General features: G+C 45.9%; 1 protein-coding gene across 1 annotated transcript in view; it reads left to right on the top strand.

The window, feature by feature from the left end:
• Positions 1-3,441: 3,441 nt before the first annotated feature.
• Positions 3,442-26,427, top strand: part of TRPM1 (transient receptor potential cation channel subfamily M member 1) — a 110,028-nt gene continuing 87,042 nt past the window's right edge. The window contains exons 1-3 of the mRNA XM_054451996.2: positions 3,442-3,702; positions 9,960-10,090; positions 12,313-12,403. Of these exons, the coding sequence (XP_054307971.2) occupies positions 3,442-3,702; positions 9,960-10,090; positions 12,313-12,403 (483 nt within the window). The remainder of the gene's footprint in view (positions 3,703-9,959; positions 10,091-12,312; positions 12,404-26,427) is intronic.

Raw genomic sequence — 26,427 nt, 5'->3', positions numbered from 1 at the left:
AGGATACTAGTGAAAGGTGAAGCCAGCTGGGCTTCTGTGTCCAGTGGGGACTTGGAGAACTTTTCTGTCTAGCTAGAGGATTGTAAATGCACCAATCAGCATTCTGTAAAAATGGACTAATCAGCACTCTGTAAAACGGACCAATCAGCAGTCTGTAAAATGGACCAATCAGCAAGACATGGGCGGGGCCAAATAAGGGAATAAAAGCTGGCCACCCTAGCCAGCAGAGGCAACTGGCTGGGGTATGTTTCCAGGCTGGGGGAATGTCATTCTTTCGCTCTTCACAATAAAGCTTGCTGCTGCTCACTCTTTGGGTCCTTGTAACCTTTAAGAGCTGTAACACTCACTGGGAAGGTCCGCAGCTTCAGTCTTAAAGTCAGCAGGACCAAGAACTCATGGGAGTGAACTAACTCCAAACACACTATGCTTAAAGCGTGGGTGATGGGGGGGAAAAATCTGGTTGATGAAATAATTTGTACAACCAAGTGCTGTGACACAAGTTTACTTGTATAACAAATCTGCACTTGTATGCCAGAACTTAAAGTTAAAACTTTTTAAATGTACAAAGAAAAATATTTTTTGACAGTTTGGAAAATTCTCAGTCATTATTTTTTTAGATATTGTTTCTGACCCATTTTATCTCTTCATTAGGCATTTCAAATAAACACTGTCAGAGCTTGTTAATGAATTCTATATGCTTAGGTGATCTTTTGGAGAACCCCGTGGCCATGGGACGGTCACTTGTGGCCCTGGCTCTTGCCAAGTCTTGCCCAATGAGGGGCTCAAAGGCAGCACTCTTCTGGGAGAGTTAGGGAGGAGCAGGCAGAATCATGGGTCCTGTCTACCCCTCCCTTTCCTGCTGATTTGGCTGGGAGACTCACTCATGTGAGTTACCATTCCCCAGCTGGAGCAGATGGGCCATGGTGAGTTTCGATGGGGATGATTCAGACAGAAGACACATTGGAAGATGGTCCTAGCTCCCCAAAGCCAAGACAGCAGCCCTCGACAGGGGACCTACTGTCATGAACCTGCTCCAACCCTCTGAATGGGACTTCAGGAAGCAGATTGCTCCGACATGGAACACTCACTCACCAGCACCTCAGATGGTTAAGCTTATGTTAATCGAATTCTTCCCAAGTCCTCTGTTGTATTACTTTCGTTATGTGAAATATTAAGAGGTATTTCAGAAGAAAAAAAATCCTATGGGCAAATGAGTTTGAGGAACGCTGGGTTACATGAAAGAAAAGGGGGTTCTCTGTGGCAGGACTTCTCAGGATTTTAATATCCTAATATGAATTGTGAATCTCCAAGAGGAAAATATAAGAAGCAGAGTTGCCCAAATCTAGTTAACATGGAATCTTTTTTGTTGAGAATGCCTGAGCTCTAAGAAGCCCAGTTTAGAGAATATCACCCCTGGGCAGATGCAATACTCTAAGAACTCTCTGAGTTAGGAACCCCTCAAAGTGGACACCACTCCTTTTCATCTCAGCCAATTAAAAAAAAAAAGTTTAATTGGCCCCTTGGGAGGAAGGAGCTAGGCACAATGGGATGGAGAAACCTCTGCTAAGCAGTTTCCCAGGACTGGGGAGGATTTGGGAATAATTGTTAGCAATCCTTAACCAGGGTGTTTGTTGTTTGCTCAAGAGCCCAGACTGGAGTGCAGTGGCGCAATCTTGGCTCACCACAACCTCCACCTCCCAGGTTCAAGCGATTTTCCTGCTTCAGCCTCCAGAGTAGCTGGGATTACAGGCATGCGCCACCACGCGTGGCTAATTTTGTATTTTTAGTAGTGATGGGGTTTCTCCATGTTGGTCAGGCTGATCTCGAACTCCCAACCTCAGGTGATCCACCCACCTCGGCCTCCTAAAGGGAGTACAGGCATGAGCCACAGCTCCCAGCCACTCAATTTCTGAATCAACTCGGAAAGAAGGAATGAGCTTTAAAAAGTAGAATGCCACATCCCTTCTTCTGTTGCCACACTTTCCAGCACTTGTCCTACCCAAGCTCTGTGTGCTCACACTCTCTACCTTTCTCTTAGCAGCCTTGCCTTGGCCTGTGTTTCAGACTTTTCCAAAGATTTTTTCAAAAGATTAAAATGAAAAGTCTTTCTGCTTAAACAAAAGTTTCGGGTAACAATACTCTATTCCCAGAACAAAAGTTTCACTGCGATTTACTAGGTAAGCCAAATTTTTTTGGGGGGTGCTTTGTTTTGCTTTATGGGTTATTGTAACCAAATGGGGTAAAATTCAGATTTTAGAAGCGATAAAGCATTACTTAAGGATATGACACTAACAGGAGATCAACTTGAAGACTGTTATGAGCTCTCCCATTCCAAGAGGGCATGAGGACACAGGAGATAGAAATAATGCCCTGGGCGCCAGGTGTTGAAGAGGGATGCCATGCGTTGAGCTCTTCTAAACACTGAGACGTCTTCCCATGTGGACTGTGAGGAGCCACAGCTGCCTACATGGGGGTCAGGAGCGTCACTTTGTCCCCCAAAGATCCTGTTTTTATGCAGTCTGCTGCTATCAACAAAAGAAGCTTGAAGTCAGATTGAGACAAAATCACCTCTTGGCATTATTGCTGCCCAGATTTCTTCTCATGAACATAGACATCTTGAAGGAAGAAAAGGTCGAATCAACTTCCATGTAATTGGACCCACATTTTGGGAGTTTTGCCATCACTCCAGAGTGAAGACTTCAGAAGTGTTGGCCATGGTGTTGGGATTTGAAAGTCCTCCATTAGGTCCCAGCAGAGGGCAGAACGTTACACTCAGACTCTCAGGGATGCCAGCACAGTGACACACTGGGGCTTCTTACATGCAGTTGGTGGAGTTGCGGATTAATGAGATGTTAGGAGTTTGATGAGAAGGAAAGCCAGCTCAGATAATGCTCTCTCCTTGGAACTTCCGGAAGCTCCAGCTGCAACCTTTCCTCATGGCAGGATCCAGGACCAACCAGGTTTACAGCTACAAAGCTGTAACACAATGGATTATCTCCACTACAGAGTCACTGGTTTTATTTTCATTGTAGAGAGTATTCTGAAGACTAAAACAAACAAACAAAAAACTATTAAATGCTTGGCAGGTTTTTTTAACCATGTATTTTTTATTCTAGCACACATCATCTGCCAGCACTGCAACACAACCCACTGAGGAGCAGAAAAAGAAGAAAGAAGGAAGGGAGGGAGGGAAGGGAGAGAGAGAGAGAGAGAGAAAGAAAGATAGAAAAGAAAGAAAAAGAAAGAAAGCGAGAGAGAAAGAAAACAGAAAGGAGAAAAAAAATGAAAAGAAGGTTCTTACAATCAGTCAGGAAGTCACTGTCCAATTTCGATCCTCTCACTGATAACTCCATGGCTGGTCCTCACAGGCCTGTGTCCTCCAATGGAGGATGGGGAGCAATAGAGGGGCCTCAGGAGCTCTCACTTCCTGAACCCTGAGCCATGGGGTGGAGAAGAGTGGTGCAAAAAGACCGCTGCCAACCTTCACCTGTTGACGAGGTTGGGCGGCCTACGGAGAACGGCCAGCATATTTTGGCCAGCTTGGATCTTAAGGCTCACCAGGAAGACCCTCTGCCTTCCAGACAAAGAGAGGAGTTTCCAAGACCCACGTTCCAAATATCCGACGACCTTATTTTCCTCCAAGTGGGGAAACCTACTTTATTTTTTTCGTCAGTCGGTGGAGAAATGGAAGCAGAGTTTACGGTAATAGTATTGATAGACCTCTATGTCTTTGCCTAATCTAGTTATCCATTTATTTTTGTAATTATCTTTTACAACGACACCAAAGATTTTAAATTACCCTCTAGCCTTCTTAATTCATAGAGACATTGTTCAATGAAATATAAATTTAATTTATAAATGAAGATTTTTTTAACCTACCACTTTTATTTCTTTATTTCAGAGATTCTGCCAACTGAGAATCAGTAGTACTAAGTCAGTAGTAGTAGTACTAACTTATTTTAAATATATGTAAAGAATTCAACAGTATGCAAAGTGGAAGCCCACCTCTGCAGCCAATGCCAGGAGCAATATAATTTTTTGAACCAATATAAGCCTTACTTCAAATAAGACTTTGAAAAGGAAGGTTTTTGGATCAGGGTTTTCAGATCAGGATTCACAAAACTTTTGCCTGGCCAGTGCTGGCCTGAGCCCTTGGACTCCCATCCTGCCCCACACCTGCTCTCTGTCCCCAGCATTATTGTCCTCTTTCTCTGCCCATCACCCGTCTCCAGCCTGGGAACCAAGCTCCAGCTCACAGGATGTTTCCCTGATGCCCTGCTGTCTGCCATCTCCAACTCTAAAGTGCCCCCTTTCCTCAAGTCTGCTGCCAGGACTCCCATCCAAACTATATGCTCAGTTTGAAGCATTACTCCTCTTTTTTTTTTTTTTTTTTTTTAGACAGTCTCACTCTGTTGCCTAGGCCGGAGTGCAGTGGCATGATCTTGGGTCACTGCAACCTTTGTCTCCCAGGTTCAAGCGATTCTCCTGCCTCAGCCTCCATAATAGCTGGGATTACAGGCACCCACAACCATGCCCAGCTAATTTTTTGTATTTTTAGTAGAAATGGGGTTTCATCATGTTGGCCAGGCTGATCTTGAACTCCAGACCTCAGGTGATCCACCTGCCTTGGCCTCCCAAAGTACTGGGATTACAGGCGTGAGCCACTGCACACCTGGCCTCCTCTTTCTTCTTTTTCTTTTTCTTTTGTCTTCCTTTCTTTTCTTTTTTTTTTTTTTTTTTGAGACAGAGTCTCACTGTGTTGCCCAGGCTGGAGTACAGTGGCATGATCTCGGGTCACTGCAACCTCTGCTTCCCAGGTTCAAGTGATTCTCTTGCTTTGGCCTCCATAATAGCTGGGATTACAGGCATGAGCCACCTCACCTGGCCCATGACTCCCCTTTCTTTTGAAAGCTCCCTCTCCCTTTATGCTTTCCTCTTGCATGTCAAAGCTGATTGCAATGCTTCCTATAGTCTGCCTTGTATTTCAAATGTGTTTATATGAGCACTGGCTCCCCCACTAGCCTGCAAACCCTCAAAAGTCATTTCTGAGTTATTCCCATATCTCCACACAGCACCAGCAGTGTCTGGAGCATGGGAGAGGTGATCTCAATGATAAATTCAATTAAATAGACTGTGGATATCAAGGAAGCAAGAAGCCAGGGCAGGTAGGTAAAGTCAAAAGACAAATGACAAGCTGGAAAAAATATTTGCCACTTTATTACAGTCAAAATTTCACCATATTTGGTATGTAGGAACAAGCTTTAAAAATAAAGAAAAAAGGCTGGGCACGGTGACTCATGCCTGTAATCCCAGTACTTTGGGAGGCCAAGGCAGATGGATCACCTGAGGTCGGGAGTTTGAGACCAGCCAGACTAACATGGAGAAACCCTGTCTCCACTAAAATATACAAAATTAGCTGAGCGTGGTGGCACATGCCTGTAATCCCAGCTACTCGGGAGGCTGAGGCCAGAGAATCACTTGAACCCGGGACACAGAGGTTGCAGTGAGCTGAGGTCGTGCCATTGCACTCCAGCCTGGGCAACAAGAGCAAAACTCCATCTCAAATAAAATAAAATAAAGAAAAAGACTCTATAGAAAAATGAGCACGAGATGTGGAAAGTTCACAGAAACGGAAATACAGATGGCCCTTACACATGAAAAGATGCCAACCTTACTCATAGTAAGATAAATGCAAATTAAAACTACATTGACCTAACAGACGTCTAAGAGTATACTATACCCAACAACAGAATACACAAAATACACATTCTTATCATGTGCACATGGACCATTCTCTAGGACAGACCATATGCTAGGCCATAAAACAAGCCTTAATAAGTGTAAAAGGATTTTTAAAGCCATGCAAAGTATGTTCTCCAACCACAGTGGAATTAAATTAGAAATCAATAATAGAAAAAAAATTGGGCAGGCGTGGCGGCTCACGCCTGTAAACCCAACACTTTGGGAGGCCGAGGTGGGTGGATCACCTGAGGTCGGGAGTTCGAGACCAGCCTGGCCAACATGGTGAAACCCTGCCTCTACTAAAAATACAAAAATTAGCTAGGCATGGGGTCACACACCTATAATCCCAGCTACTTGAGAGGCTGAGGCAGGAGGATCACTTGAACCAGGGAGGCAGAGGTTGCAGTGAGCTGAGATCATGCCACTGCACTCCAGCCTGGGCAACAGAGCAAGACTCAGTCTCAAAAAAAAAAAGAAAAGAAAAGAAATTGACAAATTCAAAAGTAAGTGGACATTAAACTACATACTCCTAAGTAACCAGTGGGCTAAAAAAGTCACAAGAAAAGTTATAAAATATCTTAAGATGAACAAATATGAAAAATCATATTGGATGCAGCTAAAATAGTGCTCGGAGGGAAATTTATTCCTGTAAACACCCATATTAAGAATGAAAGATCTCAAATAAATAACCTAACCTTCAACTTTAGAATATAGAGAAAGATAAGCAAACTAAACCCAAATCCAGCAGAAGGAAGAAAATAAGACTAGCATGGAAATAATAAAATAAAGCATAGAAAAACAATAGAAGAAATTAATGAAACCAAAAGTTGATTGCCTGAAAAGGTCAACAAAATTGAAAAACCTTTAGCTAGATTGGCCATCTAAACAACAGAGAAGACTCAAATTGCTAAAATCAGGAATGAAAAAGGGGCATCACTAATGATTTTCTAGACATATTAATACAAAGGATCATAAGGGGATACCATGAATAACTGGATGCCAACAGATTTTAAAACCTGGATGAAATGGACAAATTCCTGCAAAGACAAATTACTGAAACTGACTCAAGGAGACACAGAAAAATCTGAACAGACCTATAAAAAGTAAAGACATTGGAGTAGTAATATTTAAACTTCCCATAAAGAAAACCACAGGCCCAGATGGCTTCACTGGTAAATTCTACCAAACTTGTAAAGAAGAATGAAGACCAGTCTTTCACAGACTCTTACAGAAAATATAAGAGGCGGGGAGTCATTGCCCAACTCATTCTACGAGGCCAGTTTTACCCAGATATCAAAACCAGACAACAACATCCAAAAAAATGAAGACAACTATAGGCCAAAACTACACTGAGAAACCATTTCTTAATAAGATTGGCAAAATTCTAAAAGTTTAACAATGTATTTTGTTGGTGAGGCTGTGGGAAAACAAGGACTCATAAAATCCCAATGGAAATGCAAAATGCTACAATCTCTATAAAGGGAAGTTTTGCAATATAAGCAAATTTCATATTTATACCCTTAATCCCAGCAATCTCACTTCTCGGAATCTAGCCTAAAGATTACAGACAAATGCAAAAGGACATGTGGCAAGACTTTTTGTTGCTGTGCTATTTGTAGAGACCAAGAGCCACTCAAGTGCCCATTGACACGGGTTTGGTGGAATCAACTCTCATGCATCCACTCAGGGATTCAGGCCACACAGCTGTCAAAAGAAATGAGGGGCAGCCATGTCATCTCCAAGAAAAGTGAAGGCAAAGCAGAGAAAAGTGTGTAAAGTCCGCTACCATCTTTGTGAGAAAGAGGCGGAGAGAAACAATACGTATATATTTATACTTAAAAAGTGAAAGGATAAAACAATAATTTTTTTTTAAGTTTACTTGTGGCGGCCAGGCGTGGTGGCTCACACCTGTAATCCCAGCACTTTGGGCAGCCGAGGCGGGCAGATCACCTGAGGTCAGGAGTTTGAGACCAGGCTGACCAACATGGTGAAACTCCATCTCTACTAAAAATACAAAATTAGCCAGGCATGGTGGCATGTGCCTGTGGTCCCAGCTACTTGGAAGGCTAAGGCAGGAGAATCCCTTGAACCCAGGAGACAGAGGTTGCAGTGAGCTGAGACTGTACCACTGCACTCCAGCCTGGGCAACAAGAGCAAAACTCCATCTCAAAAAAAAAAAAAGAAAAAAGTTTACTTGTGGGGAAAGAAGAATGAGGGTGAAAGACAGATGCCATAGCCAGACTACTCTGAAAGAATCTTGTTTGCAGATTGGACTTTGCCAAAATGCGAATGTTTCACTTAATTATAAAACAGACTTACATTTAAAAACCAATTCCTAAAACAATGCATGGAAATCCAATGGAAAATTCAATGAGTGAATCTTACTGGAAATCTGCCTTTAGTGTTAGTGCTATTGTTATTTGCTCAGACAGCTCACTGGACGCATAATAATTCTCAGACGTTGCCAGCATCTCCCCACAGTTCTCAGGTACTGTGTTCCCCAAACTTGCTTTGTACCAAGTGTGTAGAATAACCACACAGAGAATAATAACTTTAAGTTCTTGAAAAAACCTAATAGGACATATGCAAGGTGAAAAAGAACAACAAAACAATGCTGTAAACTGCTTCCAGTACTGTTAGCAATTTGCGTGTGTTACTTGAAACTATATTCAGGATAAAGCAAAAGAGAAAGCTTTTAATGTCATTAGGAATAGGGCTTTTAGCATAAGCAAAAAGAGACACAAACATAAAATCAAGGAAGTTAAGTAAAATCCCTCTGTTTCTAAATTTGAATTGAAAATTATCAGTATATATTCATGATGCATTTTCTTTACAGATGCTCACACACACACACACACACACACACACACACAGACACACAGCTTCATAGTTCCGCCTGCTGAAAAGGCTCAAAAACAATTCAGTTCAGAAGCAGATCCTAGTTTCTGAATACTCTTTCTCACTCAAAGGAACCAGGGCTCCTTGGAGAAGTGCCTGAGCCTAGATCTGGGGCAAGAAATGTACAAGATGATCCCAAACATCTTTGCATTCCAGATAGCAAGGAAGCTCTCAGAGACTCCTGGGGTGGTGTCAGAAAGATTCAGGAGTCTTTGTGAAACTGGGACCATGCGAACAATAATAAGAAAAATAACTGTTGTGGATTTAAATGCATCAACTATGTTCAAATCCATAAATTCATACTGACACTCTGAAGAAAAGGAATGCATTAGTCACATTGGAATGAGGCCAGGGAAGCAACCAATTCCACTGGAGACGGAAACCTTTTTCCTGCCTTTCCTCTGCAAGCTGTGCCTCAGGGTGACCAAATCTGCCCAGGGAAAGTTTCTATTTATGGATGAATTCCAGCTAACAAATAAAGAAGAGTCGACCTAATTAGAAGATCACCATTTTGTGGCCGGGCATGGTGGCTCACGCCTGTAATCCCAGCACTTTGGGAGGCCAGGGTGTGCGGATCACGAGGTCAGGAGATCGAGGCCATCCTGGCCAGCACGGTGAGACCCAGTCTCTACTAAAAATACAAAAAAATTGGCTGGGCGTGGTGGCAGGCACCTGTAGTCCCAGCTACTCGGGAGGCTGAGGCAGGAGAATGGCGAGAACCCGGGAGGCGGAACTTGCAGTGAGCCGAGATGGCGCCACCGCACTCCAGCCTGGGCGACAGAGCGCGACTCTGTCCCCACAAAAAAAAAAAAAAAAAAAAAATGGAAGATCACCATTTTGCAAGTCCTAGGGATATCATGGCCCTAGACAGTCATCACCAAAGTCCACTGGCATTGCAAAAGAGATGTCTCCTAACGGAAGGACACACCACCACCAAAAAGTCTCGTTGCAAAAGTCCACCTTGAATCTGAACAGGTTTCGAGACGTAACTATTGGTCAGGAAATGCAGGGAACAAAGGAGCATGGGAAACAATATTGCTGTCTCATCTCAGAGTCCAACCAGGACCCTTGGGCCTCCACCTGGGGTGTGCCCTGCCAGCCTGGGGATCTCCCATGACCTCATCAGGACCCCACCCAGGTGAGCATACAGGTCACTGTCCCCACACTCTCACCAACTGTGACCGCCAGCCGGCCTCTTATTCCCTCTAAGGAATGTGTCCTCATGGCTCACCCATAAAGAGAAGGACTGCACCCCCGCAGCTGGGTGAGGAGTGAGTGGTCAGTATCCACCCTTCACGGTGGTGTTCTTGTGTCCTCAGACGGCTCCACAGACACATAATGATTCTCAGACCTTAGAGCATCTCTCCACAGTCCTCACACACTGTGTCCATGCATCAGGTCATCCAAGTGACTTCATGGGGGAGGATGCCTCCGGAGAGTGGACAGTCTGGTGAGAATCCCTTTTCCCCACAGCTGCAGCTCAACACTGCCCAACAGAAATACAAGGTGAGCCATAGCTGTAAGCCACAGAGCAGAGGCAATTTTAAATTTTCTTTTTTTTTTCTTTTTCTTTCTTTCTCTCTCTCTTTTTTTTTTTTTTTTTTTTTGAGACAGAGTCTCACTCTATCACCCAGGCTGGAATGCAGTGGCGTGATCTCAGCTCACTGCAACTTCTGCCTCCAGGGTTCAAGCGATTCTCCTGCCTCAGCCTCCTGAGTAGCTGGGATTACAGGCACCCACCACCATGCCCGGTTATTTTTTATATTTTTAGTAGAGACGAGGTTTCACCATGTTGGCCAGGCTGGTCTCGAACTCCTGACCTCAGGTGATCCACCTGCCTCAGCCTCCCAAAGTGCTGGAATTACAGGCGTGAGCTGGGCCAATTTTAAATGTCCTAGTAGTCAGTTTTGAAAAGTAAATAGAAGCAGGTGAAAAAAATTAATAACATTCTATTCAACCTAATATGTCCTAAGTATTTCAATGTGCAATCAATTATTATCACAAGTCTTGGCAATCCCATGTATATTTTACATTCGGAGCACATCTCAATTCTGACTGGCTCTGTTTCCAGCGCTCCATAGCCACGCGTGGCTTGTGGCCACCGTGTGAGACATCTCAGCTCCCAGTTGCGGGCCATACTGCATGGACCCTTGGGAGGAAGGGTGTTCTCTTGGGGAAAGTTGGGGCTTCCATTGTTTCCATCTTATCTGAACCTGAAAAAGAGCCTATTTGTCTAGTGAAGGGCCCACTGCCTGGAGAGCCACTGACTGGCAGTCAGTCGGGCTGGCCGTTGGCGCTGACCACAGAGCCTCCACACCTCCCAGCCGTGGCAGTGCCAGCCATCAGCTCGCTTCCCCATGTGGCCTTTCGCCACTGCTCCCAGACTGATTTCAGATGCCCCGGATTGCCCTGACTGTGCCTTCAGAATTCCGGCCACGTAGCACCCTCCCTGAGCCCCCGGAAGGGCTCCCGATGAAGCTGTGACTCTCTCAGGCCTCAGGAGCCAACACCAGTTCAAGAAAGAAGACCCAGGAGCCAGACTACGGAGGCTGCTGCGGTCATTGCACGCCCAGGGGCTGTGTGCGCTCCAGCAAAGCACGTGGGAGCCGCTCACCGGACCCTTTGCATGCCCACTCTGGGGGGACAGACCTGAGAGAAACGAGTGAAAGCAAAGACAGACCTAGAAAATGGCCTGGCACATGTGCTTCCATCAGAAGTTCAGAGACTCCCTGAGCCCCAGGCTGTCTGCCAGGCATGGGGTGGGGGAGTGAGCCCAGTCTCCGGCTTCAGGACTCTACATATGGGCAGAACATGACAACCTGGGCACTCCCACTACACCCCACCTGCTCTCTGGGCAGGCCACCCTCTCACATGACTCAGAGTCCTCATCCGTAAAATGGGAACACCCCTAATTGCTCTTACGTCCAACCTGTCTGCTCCTCTGTGAGAAGCGGGAGGCGGACAATGCCCAAGAGCCTCAGATGCTGGGGAAGACCCAGCCCCTCTGCAGAGAGGGATAGTTCAGGGTTTGGGTTTTTTCTTTCCTCCTGGGCTGAGAAAGCTCATGGAAAGCTGGAATAACAATGCATACTGTTACAGCAAATCCAACAGGGCTCCCACCGTGGTGGTGTTCAGGTGACTGTGGATGCCAGGCAGGCAAACTCCTGGTGAAGCGGGGAGAGCAGGGATTAGAAGCACTCAGAAGGGGCTGAGAGTCATGTGGGGCTCACACTGCATTTGCAGCTGGGTTCACCCTGACCTCAGGCCCAACTTAGATGAGGAAGGATTAGCAGTAATTAATGCCATGTGCTGCCTTCTCCCGGCTCCCTGGGGCACGAACACTGCCCGGCTGATGAGGGGATTCTGAAAGAACCATTATGTCCAATTGTCTCGATTATGCAAACCCTGCTGACATTTCCAGCCAGGGAAGGGCTGGCTGGGTGGGAGGGGGCCGTGGCGGGGCCACTTCAAAGGAAAAGCTCTAGCTCCCCTACCTCTCTCACATCCTAAGGCTGCCTTTGTGGGATTCCACATGGAACAGCCTGGAAGCCTGGGGCCCTGGCTTCCTTTTCTGGCCTGGGAGCCAGGTCATGGGGCCATCGCTTCACAGGGATCATGAGGGCCCAGGCCCAAGTGCTCATATGCTCCTCATGGGGACTGCTCCTCTTAAAGGGTGGGCCCTCCTCACCCAGCTCCCTGCCCTGGCCAAGGAGGAGGCTGGAAGAGCCTGAGCCGTGCCCTCTCCATTCCACTGCTGTGGCAGGTAAGCGCAGATGCGGGTAAGCGCAGGTGAAGGGAGGTCAGGCGCAGGTATCCTCAGGTGTGGGTAAACTCAAGCATGGACAAACTCAGATGCAGATAACCACAGACGCAGTTAAGCCAGGTGCTGATAACCTCAGGTGTGGGTAGGCTCAGGTGCAAGTAAGGTCAGGTGCAGGCAAACTCAGGTGTGCTTTCTGGCGCCTGTTGCTCCCCTCCTCTTGAGACTGGCTGGACAGGACCCTGTGGAGCAGCTGGTGAACCTGTGTTCAGCCTGGGTCCCAAGAGGCTCTCTCAGCAGAAGCGACCCAACAGGTTGATTCACAGAGGGGATAAGTACTCTGTCAGCTGGTCTCAAAGAGGCTGAAACCCTCTGAGCCTCCCTCAGGGCCAGCTTCTAAATCCAGGTGCCAGGGATCTGCTCAGAAGCCCCGGCTCCAGGCCTCGACCTCTTGTCTCTCATTCCTTAGCATCTTACTTTGCTTCGGGGAAAAGGTGCACCTTCTTTAGAACCCCAGAAAATGCTGAAGTTCTAGGAGAAACAGGGTTTATACTTGTAAGCCTTTATCAGCTGATATTTCACCTGTGAAAGCCTTGGGGAAGAGATTGGTTACACGGAGCAGGATCAGGAGGGGAGATTACTGCTCCCTCTCACTGCTGGGAGGAGTGCAAACTGGTTTCTGGAAGGCAGTTCAACAACATGTGGCAAAGCCCTGCAAGTCCACACCTAGGAACCCATCCTGAGGAGCGAATCCTGAAGGGATGCCAACATTGACACAGCTTCGTGTGCTACCGGGAAGCACAGCGAACAACCGAAATGCCCAGAAGCAGAGGCCTGGACACATAAATCATGGTCTGTCCATAGAATGAATCATCACGCAGTCACTTTTAAAATGACAGAGAAAAAGGCGTAATAACCATGCAGAATTATTGTGTATTTCATTACATACACATGCACCTGTCTAATCTATTCACAGAAAAAGCCTAGAAATACAAGGAAATATCAGTTGTTTTAGGATGGAGGCCTTATGGGTGGTGTTTATTTATTCCTTTGTACATTTCTACATTTTTCATCTTCTTTAATCATTTTCTATCACAAATTCATTTTCCTTTTTTTCCCAGAAAATATATCTTTTGTACTTTTTATTAGTACATCATAGTTGTGCATATTTTGGGGGTACATGTGATATTTTGGTGCATGTATACAATGTGTATGTTTTTTAAAACCTTAGCAAAAATTAGCAAAAGTAGTGGGGGAGGTAGGGAGGAATGAAAACATTTGCAGGGCCGGGCGCGGTGGCTCATGCCTGTAATCCCAGCACTTCGGGAGGCTGGGGCGGGCGGATCACGAGGTCAAGAGATAGAGACCATCTTGGCCAACATGGTGAAACCCTGTCTCTACTAAAAATACAAAAATTAGCTGGGCGTGGTAGTGCACGCCTGTAGTCCCAGCTACTCGGGAGGCTGAGGCAGGAGAGGTTGAACCCAGGAGGTGGAGGTTGCAGTGAGCCGAGATTGCGCCACTGCACTCCAGCCTGGGCGACAGAGTGAGACTCTGTCAAAAAAAAAAAAAAAAAAAAAGAAGGAAGAAAAAAAACAAACAAAGAAAGAATATTTGCATAAATTGTGTTTGCGTTGACAAGGGATAGGAACTGAGAACGGGTAAGGAAGATAAGACACATTTTCTCTGTCTGAATCAGATATTTAGGGAGGAATTAAGAACGGAGCCCTGCCTCTCTATGAGTGCACTTGATGAATACGGGTTTGATTCTGGGAAAGACTGCCTTTGGTCAGGTTCTCAAAACACCATTGTTTTGAACTATCCAGCAGCAGTTTTAATTCATGGCATTTGCAATTATATTTATAGCATAAATTGGCTATTCTCTGCGTGTATTTTTTTAGCCCCCTCCCCCCAGAAAATGTAATTGGAAATATCAACTCATGTTGAATGTGTTTGCTGTACCTGTTTATGTTTTATTGATTGTTTTCTGGGAGAAGTTTGGAGTTGTGTTTGGTTTGGCTCTGTGCAACCTCATTTATTTGCTCTGTAAAGTTGATAAGCACAAGAAGTGAAATGACACTCACGCATTTTAAGACGCGAGTCATCTTCATTCTGAACTAAGTGAAAACAAAACAGATTTTCTATCAACCTAAAGTCCTCCTGCAGGGGGCAGTAGATGTTTTTAGAAAATTGGCTTTGGCTTTAATTGAAAATGTTTGGAAGATGTCCTATAATTTGAGAGTGTATGTGTGTGTGTCTGGGTGTGTGTGTGTCTGGGTGTGTGTGTAAATGCTGGACCTAGGAAAATGGAAGCCCTCAGCCAGGAGAATAAGAGGACCCAATACCCCCAAGCCTTCCATGACCTAGAAATTAAGGGGATTTAACGTCTTAAAACCTCCATTAAGTAGACAGTAGCAAGACACATGTTGCCCTCAGTGATATGCAAAGGCGTATATGATGGGTCAGTATCTGCCATCCTCCTCTTTTGCAAGCTCTGAGGTTAGACTCAGCCGTGGGTAAAGGAATTACAGCATCCGTTGGGAGCAGGCAGAGTCCAGGAAAGAGATTTTTCTGTTACCTCAGATGCCCACCATGCCAGGAGCAATTTTCCCAGCCTCTTGTAGAAAGCACCTATTAGTACCTATCTCACTGCTTTTCAGAAACTGTATCTTCAATTGCTAAGTGGGGAAAAATGCATTTACAATGCTAGAGCTGACTTTAAGAAAACAAATTAACATCAGGCCACAGCATTCCCCTCCCCCGCTGCTGAGACCTTGTTGCTGTGCACCTTGTCCCCTCCCTCACGGCTTCTGGCTCCCGCTCCCCCAACCCCTGGCCCCCTGTCTGCCCCCGCCATTAAAGTGGCAAGCACAGGTATCCTTCTCCCTCATCACAACTTATCCATCCTGTGTCTGCTCCCCCAGGGTGGATAGTGCCTGAAATGCCTTAAGGTAGGGGTAATGCTCATGGCAGGTGGCCCTGGCTCTCCTGGAGACAGGGCACAGGAGTGGGTAAATTCTGCAGGCATGGTGATGTGGAAAGCTTGCTCCTCAGGAATCATGGCCACAGTGCCCTTTTTTGTTTGTTAATCATTAAAAAGCGTACTACATGAATATATAAAGTTGTAAAACCCCACAGAAGAGTCAACTGAAGTCCTGCTTACACACTCCTCCTGATCCCCAGTCTCCCATGCTGTGGACCAGGCTTAGTGTTTGATGTGTATTGTTCTTTTTTTTTTTTTTTTTTTTTTTTGACAGAGTCTTGCTCTGTTGCTCAGGCTGGAGTGCAATGGCATGATCTCGGCTCACTGCAACCTCCGCCTCCCGGATTCTAGCGATTGTCCTGCCGAGTAGCTGGGATTACAGGCGCCCGCCACCACGCCCAGCTAATTTTGTATTTTTAGTAGAGACAAGGCTTCACCATGTTGGTCAGGCTGGTCTCAAACTCCTGACCTCAGGTGATCTGCCCACCTCAGCCTCCCAAAATGCTGGGCTGGGATTACAGGCATGAGCCACCACGCCTGGCCTGATGTGTATTATTCTAGACCTCTGCTGCCTAATAGAAATAGCACATGCACCACAGACAGAATTTCAAACTGTGTAGTAGCCACTTAAAAAGGAAAAGTAAAAACAAATAAGTGAAATTAACTTTGATTCTGTAATTCATTTAACACGATATATCTAAAATATGATTGCTTCAACATGTAGTCAATACCAAACACGTACTAATGAGGTATTTTATGTCTTTATTTGTTGTTCTAAGTCTTTGAAATCCTGCCACACACCTCGTTTTCAGCTCTCATGTCACAGTGAACACTAGCGTGCCATCTCACACTCACAGCATGTCTCCATTCACCCTGGCCACATCTCAGGTGCGCAACAGCTCAGGTAGCCAGGGTCTACCATGCGGGACCACTCTGCTCTTGAATATCAGGAAGTTTGTTCTTATAGAGCTGGATCACACCGGAAATATTTTACTACACTTTTTTTTTCAATTCATAATGGAGACGTTTACACTTTAGAGTTCTGTGTTAGTCTTGTTCATGGTTGCATAGTCCATGATTTGGTACATCGTTAATTGGTTTAATCAGTCCCCAAGATACACTAACAAAAAAGTGGAGGTTTCCAATTTTTCACTTAGCTTAAAATACACTGCAACAAACATCCATACATTGCCTCTTTACATGCAAAAGTATTTCCAGGTGATTGATCCATGGAAGTGAAAGTGCTGGGTCAAAGACAGGTATGCACCCTTTGCTCTGAGAGGCAAGCCAGTTCTCAGCCAAGCCGGCCACCAATTCGCCTTGGGGTTTGGACCTTGTTCCCTTATAGGTAAAAGCAAAGAGTTGGGCTGGATACCCTCCATGGTTCCTAAATGCTCAGTTCCATGGCCCAAAGGGTGGCGATTCCTGCCAATGCCTTTGGTGGACGTAGTCGTAGGTGGGTGAGTGGGTGACAGCTACCTGCTCCCGCTGGAGGGCAGGCCTGGATTGGGCAGATAAGCAAATCAACCACACACGCCTTGTCTAGATCAGCAGAAAACACTCAGAAAGACCCCAATTCTTTTATTTGTAAAATTGCTCTTTGGCTAATTTTCATGAATGTGAATTATTCATTAAATGTTATCATAGAAAAAGAGCAGAGCAGCAAAGGGGACTGGCAGTCTGATTCCCGTGCTGGCAGCCTCCACTGTCACGCTGAGCTGTGGTGAATGCCTAGGGTTTCACCCGCCTACCCCTCACTCCTGCTGGTGTGCACCCTTTTCCCACCCTGGTGGCCCCAGCAAACATCACAGTCCCTGAGGGCCAGGAGGCTTGGGTCCCCAGATGCCCACACCTCACAGGCCTAGTGCCTGGGCACTCTGGTGAGGCACTTCCCTGGGCCGTGGGAGCACTATAAGAGGAAGCTCGAGGGCAGGGACCTGGATAGGTAGCAAAGGACAGGGAACATCTGGAAAGGAGAGGGTACTACCTGTGGGAACCAGGCAGGCACAGGAGGCTGGCCCTGAGCCTCTGCACATCTCTCCTGCGGACACTGGCTGCACCTGCTTAGCCCCTGAAACCCAGACCAGGAACTCAGGCAATGAGGGGAGCTCCTTAACGCAACACCTTCCCAACTGCTGTGCTCTTCGGAGTGAGCTGGCCAGGTGACGCTGGCCAAAGCAGCAAGGGGAGCTGTTGAAGTGCCCCAAGATCCTTGCTGGAATCTTCAGGTTCCCAGACAATCAGGGTAGACCTGGTGATGGGAGAAGGAGATGGGGACACACATGGATCCGGAGCTACGAGATTCTGCTTCTCTCTCCTCTTTTTGTTTATTCTTTTAAGATGTTTTATTGCTAAATAAAGCATTTTAAAAAGTGTATAAGATGTCTGCACACGGTTTAGAGAATGATAAAGCAGATCCTTGTGTTTTACCATGGGGCCCTTTCCCACTGCACTCCTTCCCTCCCAGAGGCAGCACTGCCTGACTTCTGCGGGGCTCGTTCCTGCCTTTGCTCTTTCTTTCTCTCTTTTTCCCTCCCTTCCTTCCTCCCTCCCTCCCTTCCTCCTTCCCTTCCCCCCTTCCTCCTTCCCTTCCCTTTTTTTCCTTTTTTCTTTCTTTTCTTTTTTTCTTTCCTTCCTTCCTTCTTTCTTTTCTATTTTTATTTTTATTTTTTTGAGACAGAGTTTTGCTCTTGTCGCCCAGGCTGAAGTGCAGTGGTGCTATCTCGGCTCACTGCAACCTCCACCTCCCAGGTTCAAGCAATTCTCCTGCCTCAGCCTCCCAAGTAGTTGGGATTACAGGCAACTGCCACCACGCCTGGCTAACTTTTTTGTGTTTTTAGTAACGATAGGATTTCACCATGTTGGCCAGGCTGGTCTCGAACTCCTGACCTCCAGAGATCCACCCACCTCGGCCTCCCAAAGTGCTGGGATTACAGGTGTGAGCCACTGCGCCTGGCCCCTGGCTTTTCTTTATGTTTCATTTAGTTTAGTTTTGAGGTTTACATATTTTTTATATTTATTTATTTATTTATTTATTTTGAGATGGAGTCACTCTGTCACCCAGGCTGGAGTGCAGTGGCGTGATCTCAGCTCACCGCAACCTCCGCCTCCCGGGTTCAAGCGATTCTCCTGCCTCAGCCTCCTGAGTAGCTGGGATTACAGGCGCCCGTCACCATGCCTGGCTAATTTTTGTATTTTTAGTAGAGACGAGGTTTCACCATGTTGGCCAGGCTGGTCTCGAACTCCTGACCTCAAGTGATCCACCTGCCTCGGCCTCCCAAATTGCTGGGATTATAGGCATGAGCCACCATGCCCAGCCATATTTTTAAATAATTTATTGAGATGAAATTTGTATCACATAAAATTGACCATTTTCAAGTGACCAATTCAGTGGTGTTTAGTACAGTCACGAGGTCATGCAACTACGTTGTCTCTCTGTCCTTACTTCCAACACTACAAAGTAAAACCCCCTACCCATTAAGCAGTTCCTCCCCATTTCCCCTCCCTGTGGCCTGCCCCTGGAAACCACTAGTTTGTGCTTTGTCTGTACGGATTTATCTATTCTGGATGTTTCTTCTAAATGGAATCATACATATGTCACCTTTTGTGCCTGGCTTCTATCAGTTAGCATCCTGTTTCCAAGGTTCACCCATGTGGCATGCTTCAGAACTTCATTCATTTATGTGGCTAAATAATATTCTTTTGTTTGTATAACATACACCACAATTTGTTTATCCATCTATCCACTGATGGACATGTGAGCTATTGCCACCATTTGGCTGTTACGAATAGTGCTGCAATGCTACATGTTTATTTGAGTCTCTGTTTTCATTTCTCTTGGGTTTATACCTAGAAGTAAAATTACTGGGTCATATGGTAATTCTACATTTAACTTTCTGAGGAACTGCCAAATCATTTTCCAAAGTGACTGTACCATTTTACATTTCCATCAGCAATGTCTGAAAGTTCCAATTCCTCCACATCCTTGCAAACACTGGTTACTATTTTTTTATTTTGGGATGTTTTTAATTATAATCATCCTAGTAGGATTAAAGTGGCACCTCATCATCGTTTTGATTTGCTTTTCCCTAATGTCTAAAGATGTTGGGTATCTTTTCATGTGTTTGTTGGCCATTTGTATATCTTCACTGGAAAATTGTCTATTCAAGTCCTTTGCCCAGTTTTTAATCAGGCTGTCTTTTTGTTGTAGAGTTGGAAGAGTTCTTTTATGTATTCTGGATATTAGACCCTTGTCAGATTTTGATTTGCAAATATCGTATTCCATTCTATAGGTTGTGGGTTTTTTTTCCTTTCTTAATAATGTCCTTTGATGAATTTGATGAACAGTTTTTGATTTTAATGAAGTTCAACTTACCTGCTTTTTCTTTTGTTGTTCATGCTTATAGTATCATATCTATAAATCCATTGATCATGAAGATAATGAAAATTCACACATATATTTTCTTTTAAGAGTTTTATGGTTTTAGCTCTTACAGTTTAGTCTGATCCATTTTGAGTTAACATTTATAGCTAGTGTGAAGTAGGGGTCCAAATTCATTCTTTTGCATGTGGATATCCAATTTTCCAAGCACTATTAGTTGACAAGACTGTCTTTTCCCCCATTGAATGATCTTAGCACCTTTGCTAAAAATCACTTGGACATAGATATATGGACTTATTTCTGAAATCTCAATCTTATTCCATTGGCCTGCATGTCTGTCCTTATGCTAGTACCGTACTTCTTTGATTACTGATGCTTTGAAATTCTGAAATCAGAAAACATGAGTCCTCTAACTTTGTTCTTTTTTTCAAGATTGCTTTGTCAGCCATGTGCGGGGATCATGCTTGTAACCCCAGCACTTTGGGAGGCTGAGGGGGGCAGATCACTTGAGGTCAGGAGTCGGAGGCCAGCCTGGCCAACATGGTGAAACCCTATCTCTACTAAAAATAAAAAAATTAGCCAGGCATAGTGGCACATGTCTGTAGTCCCAGCTACTCTGGAGGCTGAGGCACAAGAATCACTTGAACCTGGGAGGCAGAGGCTGCAGTGAGCCGAGATCATGCCACTGCACTCTCAGCCTGAGCAACAGAGCAAGACTCCGTCTCAAAAAAAAAAAAAAAAAAAAAAAAAAAACAGATTGCTCTGTCCATTTAGCCCATTGCAATTCATGAACACAGGATGTCTTTCCATTTATTTATTTATGCCTTCTTTAATTTCTTTTAGCAAGGTCTTGTCACTGTCAGGATACAAGGCCTTCACCTCTTTGGTTAAATTTATTTCTAGATACTTTCTGATTTTTGATGTTATTATAAATTGAATTGTTTTTGCTGTACAGAAATACATCCAATTTTTGTGTGGTGATCTTTCACCCTCCACTTTTGCTATATTAGTTTATCAGCTCTAGTAGATTTTGGGGGATTCTTTGGGAGCTTTTCTTATCTTTTTTTTTTTTTTGAGACAAAGTCTCACTCTGTTGCCCAGGCTGGAGTGCAGTGGCATAATCTCAGCTTACTGCAACCTCTGCCTCCCAGTTTAAAGCAATTCTCCTGCCTCAGCCTCCTGAGTAGCTGGGACTACAGGTGTGTGCCACCACACCCAGCTAATTTTTTTATTTTTAGTAGAGACAGGGTTTCACCATGTTGGCCAGGCTGGTCTCGAACTCCTGACCTCAGGTGATCCACCTGCCTCAGCCTCCCAAAGTGCTGGGATTACAGGCGTGAGCCACTGTGCCCGGCCCCTTATTGTTTTATTCTGAACTTCATCTGCATTTCTAAATAATGCATTGTTGAGCTTCACCTGCTTTTGAACTTTATACAAATGGAATCACACTGTGTATATCTTTGATGACTCATTTCTTTTCTTCTGTGCTGTGTTTGGAGAGTCATCCATATGGTAGCTGGAGTTTGTCTGTTCTCGCTGCTGTGTGATATTCCTGCAGGACGATACGGCAATGTACTTGTACATGCTACCGCGGCTGGGCATCTAGACGGCTCTCTGTTGAGTGCTTATGAACAGTGCAGTCTCCTGGAAGATACATACATGCACAAGTATATTTGGAGTAAACCTCAGTGTGGAAGTGCTGGGCTGTGGAGGATATGCCTGCTCCACTTCCTGAGACAATGAGAAATCGTTTTCTGTCCTCCTGAAAAAGGGAGGCTCAAAAGCAAATGCCCATTTTGGAGAAAACATTTTGAATCTGCCAAAGGAGACCCTGAGGAATGAGGGACAGGGCTGGGGGTCCAGGTCCGGCTGCCTGGCTGCGTGGTCGGCCTGGGCTGGTGGCTCCACTGTGACCCTCCATCTCTTCTCTTGGTGCCACTCACCTCCCAGAGCCCCTACCAAAACCCTAACTCCTCCACAGCCCCAGTTTCTTCATTCGTAAAACCAGGAGAGCTGGTGGTCTCTGCAGACTTACAACGCACCGACACCACACCTTTATTCTGTGGGACAGTCACGGTGGTCACCACAGTTAAGAAATGAGACCCTGCACTCTGCCTTGCCCCTGCTGTTCCCACTCCCAAGAGCATTTTCCCTAGAGCTCCTGCCTGGACCAATCCTCTCATCCTTCAGGGCTAAGCCAATGTCCCACCCCACCACACCCCTCAAGAGCCTCCTTAGTCTTCCAGAGAGAAAAACTTTCTCCCTCATCCCAGCCCCTCCTAGCCCACTTTATGGGGGCTTGGGCCCACCTGGGAGCTCCGAGGGGCTGAGTCCCCTTGACATATCTGGAGCCAGCAGAGCCCACCACGTAAGAGGGCTTTGCAAGCTAACAGTTGAGCCACATGCATGCTGGGCTTTTTATGTGACATTCAAAGTGGTCCAGGTTACAAAGGCCCCACTGAACTTTTGAAGAAGGTGTGTTTTGTTTTGTTTTGTTTTGTTTTCCCATAACCCTCCCAAGTTTTACAAGCTGAGTTGTGAGATGTGTGGGAACGTTCATCTATAAATACATGAGCAGCCCAGACACTGACCATGAGTCACCTGTCACTGCAGACCGCACTGGGTCAGGACAGCCCCAGAGGAATACAGCGCACATGTGAACCCCTTTGGGGGGGTCTCTCCCGCTCTTGCCACCACGTGCCACTCCCCATCCTTCTCTGTAGGACCACTCCCACCCAGTCTGCCTCCCAGGAGCAACCCCTGCTGTTCCCAATCCCAGCCCTTCAGGAGTGCCCATCCGTGCCCTTCCCTGCCCTTCGGATCTGCCCCATCCTGGGTCTCCATCCCTCCATCCCTCAGAGCCGACTGCAGCTAACTGGCCAACCTGCTAAACAGGTGGTGCTGAGATCTGAGAGGCGCTTACTGACTCAACATGTGCACGCTGGTCCCCAGCAGCCCCAGAAGTCCATTTAACATGGATGGTGATATTGCCCACAAAGGGCAGAGTGGGTAAATACTTGCAAAAGCCTTGGAAAAACACAAACCAAGATTTACGTCCAGCACTGTTAGGGCTGTGAGTTCTGGAGTGAAGGGTCTCTGTCTCATTGTGTCCAATCTCTGGCACAGTGGGCGAGGCCTGGGTTTCACTCTCAGCTCCGCCATCCCACTGGCCTGCTGCTTCCTTGGCCATGGATGAGGCAATTGCAGACAATGTCATGAGTCCACCCAACCTACTCAACAGATCCCAGGCATTGAAACGGAAGCAGAACTATTACCCTCGTTGCACCTTTTTTTTTTTTTTTTTTTTTTTTTTTTATCAGCTAATGCTTACTTAAGAAACTTCAAAACTGTTTACTGAATACAATCTCTGCTAGACATTGGGCTTGAAGTTTTACACACTTAATCACACTTAATCCTTACAGAACCCATGAAAAATCAGCCTCATTACTCCATGTCATAGGCAATCTAATCAAGACTCAGGAAAGTTAAGTAAGTTGGCCAAGGTTATAAAAATAAGAAATGGTGGATCTGGGAGCTGACTCAGGTACATCTAAAGCCCAAGTTCTCCTTCCACCACACTGTTTACTGGATTTTTTAAAAAGGAGCCACTTTCAAAGCTTAAACCCAAAGAAATGACCTTAATAGTAAAGCTTTCCAGCACTATTCAGACTTGTTGGCAAGATTTTTTTCCAGGGTGCAGTTTCTTTTTTATTTCTTTTTTTTTTTTTGAGATGGAGTCTCACTCTATTGCCCAGGCTAGAGTGCAGTGGCACAATTTGAGGTCACAGCAACCTCTGCCTCCCAGGTTCAGGTGATTCTTCTGCCTCAGCTTCCTGAGTAGCTGGGGATTACAGGCGCCCACCACCACACCTGGCTAATTTTTGTATTTTTAGTAGAGATGGCGTTTCACCATGTTGGCTAAGGCTGGTCTTGAACCCCTGACCTCATGTGATCGGCCTGCCTCGGCTTCCCAAAGTGCTAGGAGTACAGACGTGAGCCACCGCGCCCAGCCCCAGGGTGCAGTTTCATATGGAAAATACCACATGGAATCACTCCTAGAGAGCAAGAATGCCGGGGACAGCCACACCAGAGAACACCATGCAGCTGGTTGAAGGGTGAGGAAGCTCTCTGTGTAATGGCTCAAAAAGACTCCCATAAATGTTGCTAAAGTTTCCTTTTAAAAAGTCCTTTGTGAGAGCATGTGTGTTGAGAAGCAGGAAGAAATAGCTGAAGGGAACGCACCAAAGTGTTCATGGGGGTTACTGCTGGGGGATAGGGTTGCAGAAGGAACAAAGAGAATCACTTTTTTGTTTCAATATTTCCGTATACTTCTAATTTGTTCCATTCAGCACATATTAGTTTAGGGGTTTTTCATTTGTTTTAAATCTCAAGCAAAGAAAAACCAAACACACACACACCGTAGTCACTTCCCACTCCAACACGGTGCTCCAGGCCAGCCCAAGATCCTCTGCCCCAGGTGACATCAGCTTCCTGTGCGCCACATGGCACAGTTGTCCCCTTACTCACAGGGGCAGGCAGGAGTGAATTCCGCGGTGTTCTGGGGCCCAAGAGCTTATGCACTTTGGGGACACCATATTGACAAAGATGATACTAATCTATTACAAGTCTAAAGCAAGCTCCAGGCCTTGGAGAGGTCATGCACGTGTCGGCCCTGGAGCTGACGCTTCCTCAACCACAGGGTGAACCGTCCCAGAGCAGCTAGGCCTGGACCCTTCTCATCAATTACACACTCTCCCGAGCCAGTGACCCCGGGCCTCCTCGAGTTACAGAGCACACGGCGCCTCTCAGGCCTGTCTCGGCTCCCCCATCCACCGCTGCCCAGGAATGTGCTATTGCACACAGGCCTCCCCACTGTTCTCCAGCAGTGTTGTGGGCCAGCACGAAGGTCAGCAGGCCACGGTCACCAATGACCTGTCAAAGGCATCAAGCCAAATCCCACTGGACTCTGTAGGGGAAGGAACAATGTATACTTCATAGATACTTACCAAGATACCCTCTGGGATTTTAAACCAACTGGGAAAAGTTAATGAGAGCTCTACAACGAAAAAAACATGACTATATATAAAGCCCCCATTGCCCAACATGTTGGCCCACCATCGTCAACCCTCAGAAACCCACCCAGTGGGAGACACGCTGGCCGCATGGTCAGATAATTACGGACTACCTACAAATGACCACTCCTGTCGCACAATAATGCAAGACCATAAGGCAAACAGCAGCACCCTGTCCTCAGTTTCCCTACTGTGTTCATCACGAATTTTCTGTATTGATTTTTGTTTTTTAAAAATATGGCATTAAATGTTACTTATCCTAATTACTGGATTTCTGATTCCCCCATTAGATGCCTAACTCTAAATCTAGCCCTGTCCCTCAGCCCAGAAAGCGTTGGGTGCCCACCTGCATGGTGGAAGCCCAGCAGCTTCCACGCAATTCTGCCAACACATTTCTGGTGGGCAAGCGCTGATCTCCCAGTCGGGGTCCAAGTGTCAGTGCTCCCATCAGCGACCCTCCTCTGACGCATCCCCTAACCCAGAGAACTTTCCGTTTTTTGAGACCTTGGTTCGCACGGCCTCCACAGATAGCAGGAAGCTGAGTACCGCCAAGTATGGTCAATCTCTCACAACTGCCCCCACCTCCGAAAAAGGCTTAGCGTGAAATGTCCACCCTAGTTCATGAGTGTGGCGGGTCCAGAGTTTGTTCGTTCAAATGTCTCCGAAGTTTCTTCCTTCTAGTGGGTTCACGGTCTTGCTGACTTCAGCAGTGAAGCCACAGACTTTTGCAGCGAGTGTTACAGCTCTTAAGGGTGGCACGTCCAGAGTTGCTTGTTTTTCCCGGTGTGTTCATGGTCTCTCTGACTTCAGGAGTGAAGCCGCAGACCTTCGCAGTCAATGTTATAGCTCTTAAAGGTGGTGCCGGGCCCAGACACTTTCTGCTTGCAGCACTAAGATTTATTGCCAAGAGGGAAAGAAGAAAGCTTCCACAACGACTAAGCAGACCCCAGCGGGTTCCCAGGGCCGGCGCTGGTGACCAGCTTTTATTCCCTTATTTGGCTCCACCCACATCCTGCTGATTGGTCCATTTTACAGAGAGCTAATTAGTCCATTTTACAGAGTGCTGATTGGTCCGTTTTTACAGAGTGCTGATTGGTGCGTTTACAAACCTTTAGCTAGACACAGAGCGCTGATTGGTGCATTTTTACAGAGTGCTGATTGGTGCATTTACAAACCTTTAGCTAGACACAGAGTGCAGATTGGTGCGTTTACAATCCTTTAGCTAGACAGAAAAGTTCCTCAAGTCCGCACCTGACCCAGAAGCCCAGTCAGCTTCAGTCTCACAAGGACTAGAGTGAAGCCCAGATAGCTGCATTTCTTAAAAAGTTGTTTTAATTGTGGTAAAATACACATAACATAAAATTTACCATCTTACCAATGTTTAAATGTACAGGTTGTGTTAAGTACATTCACATTGTTGTGCAACCAATCCCCAGAACTCTTTTCATCTTAGAAAATGGAAAAACTACCCATTCCTCCCTCCCACCAGCTCCTGGCGGCCACCATTCCATTTCCTGTCTCTATCAGTTTGACTGCTCTAGGTACCGCACATCACACAGCAATTGTCCTTTTGTGACTGACTTATTTCACT

This window comes from Pongo pygmaeus, chromosome 16 (genome assembly GCF_028885625.2).
Source record: "Pongo pygmaeus isolate AG05252 chromosome 16, NHGRI_mPonPyg2-v2.0_pri, whole genome shotgun sequence".
Lineage (NCBI taxonomy): Eukaryota > Metazoa > Chordata > Mammalia > Primates > Hominidae > Pongo > Pongo pygmaeus.
The sequence above is the reverse complement of the archived record's forward strand: the minus strand, read 5'-3'. Positions and strand labels throughout refer to the sequence as shown.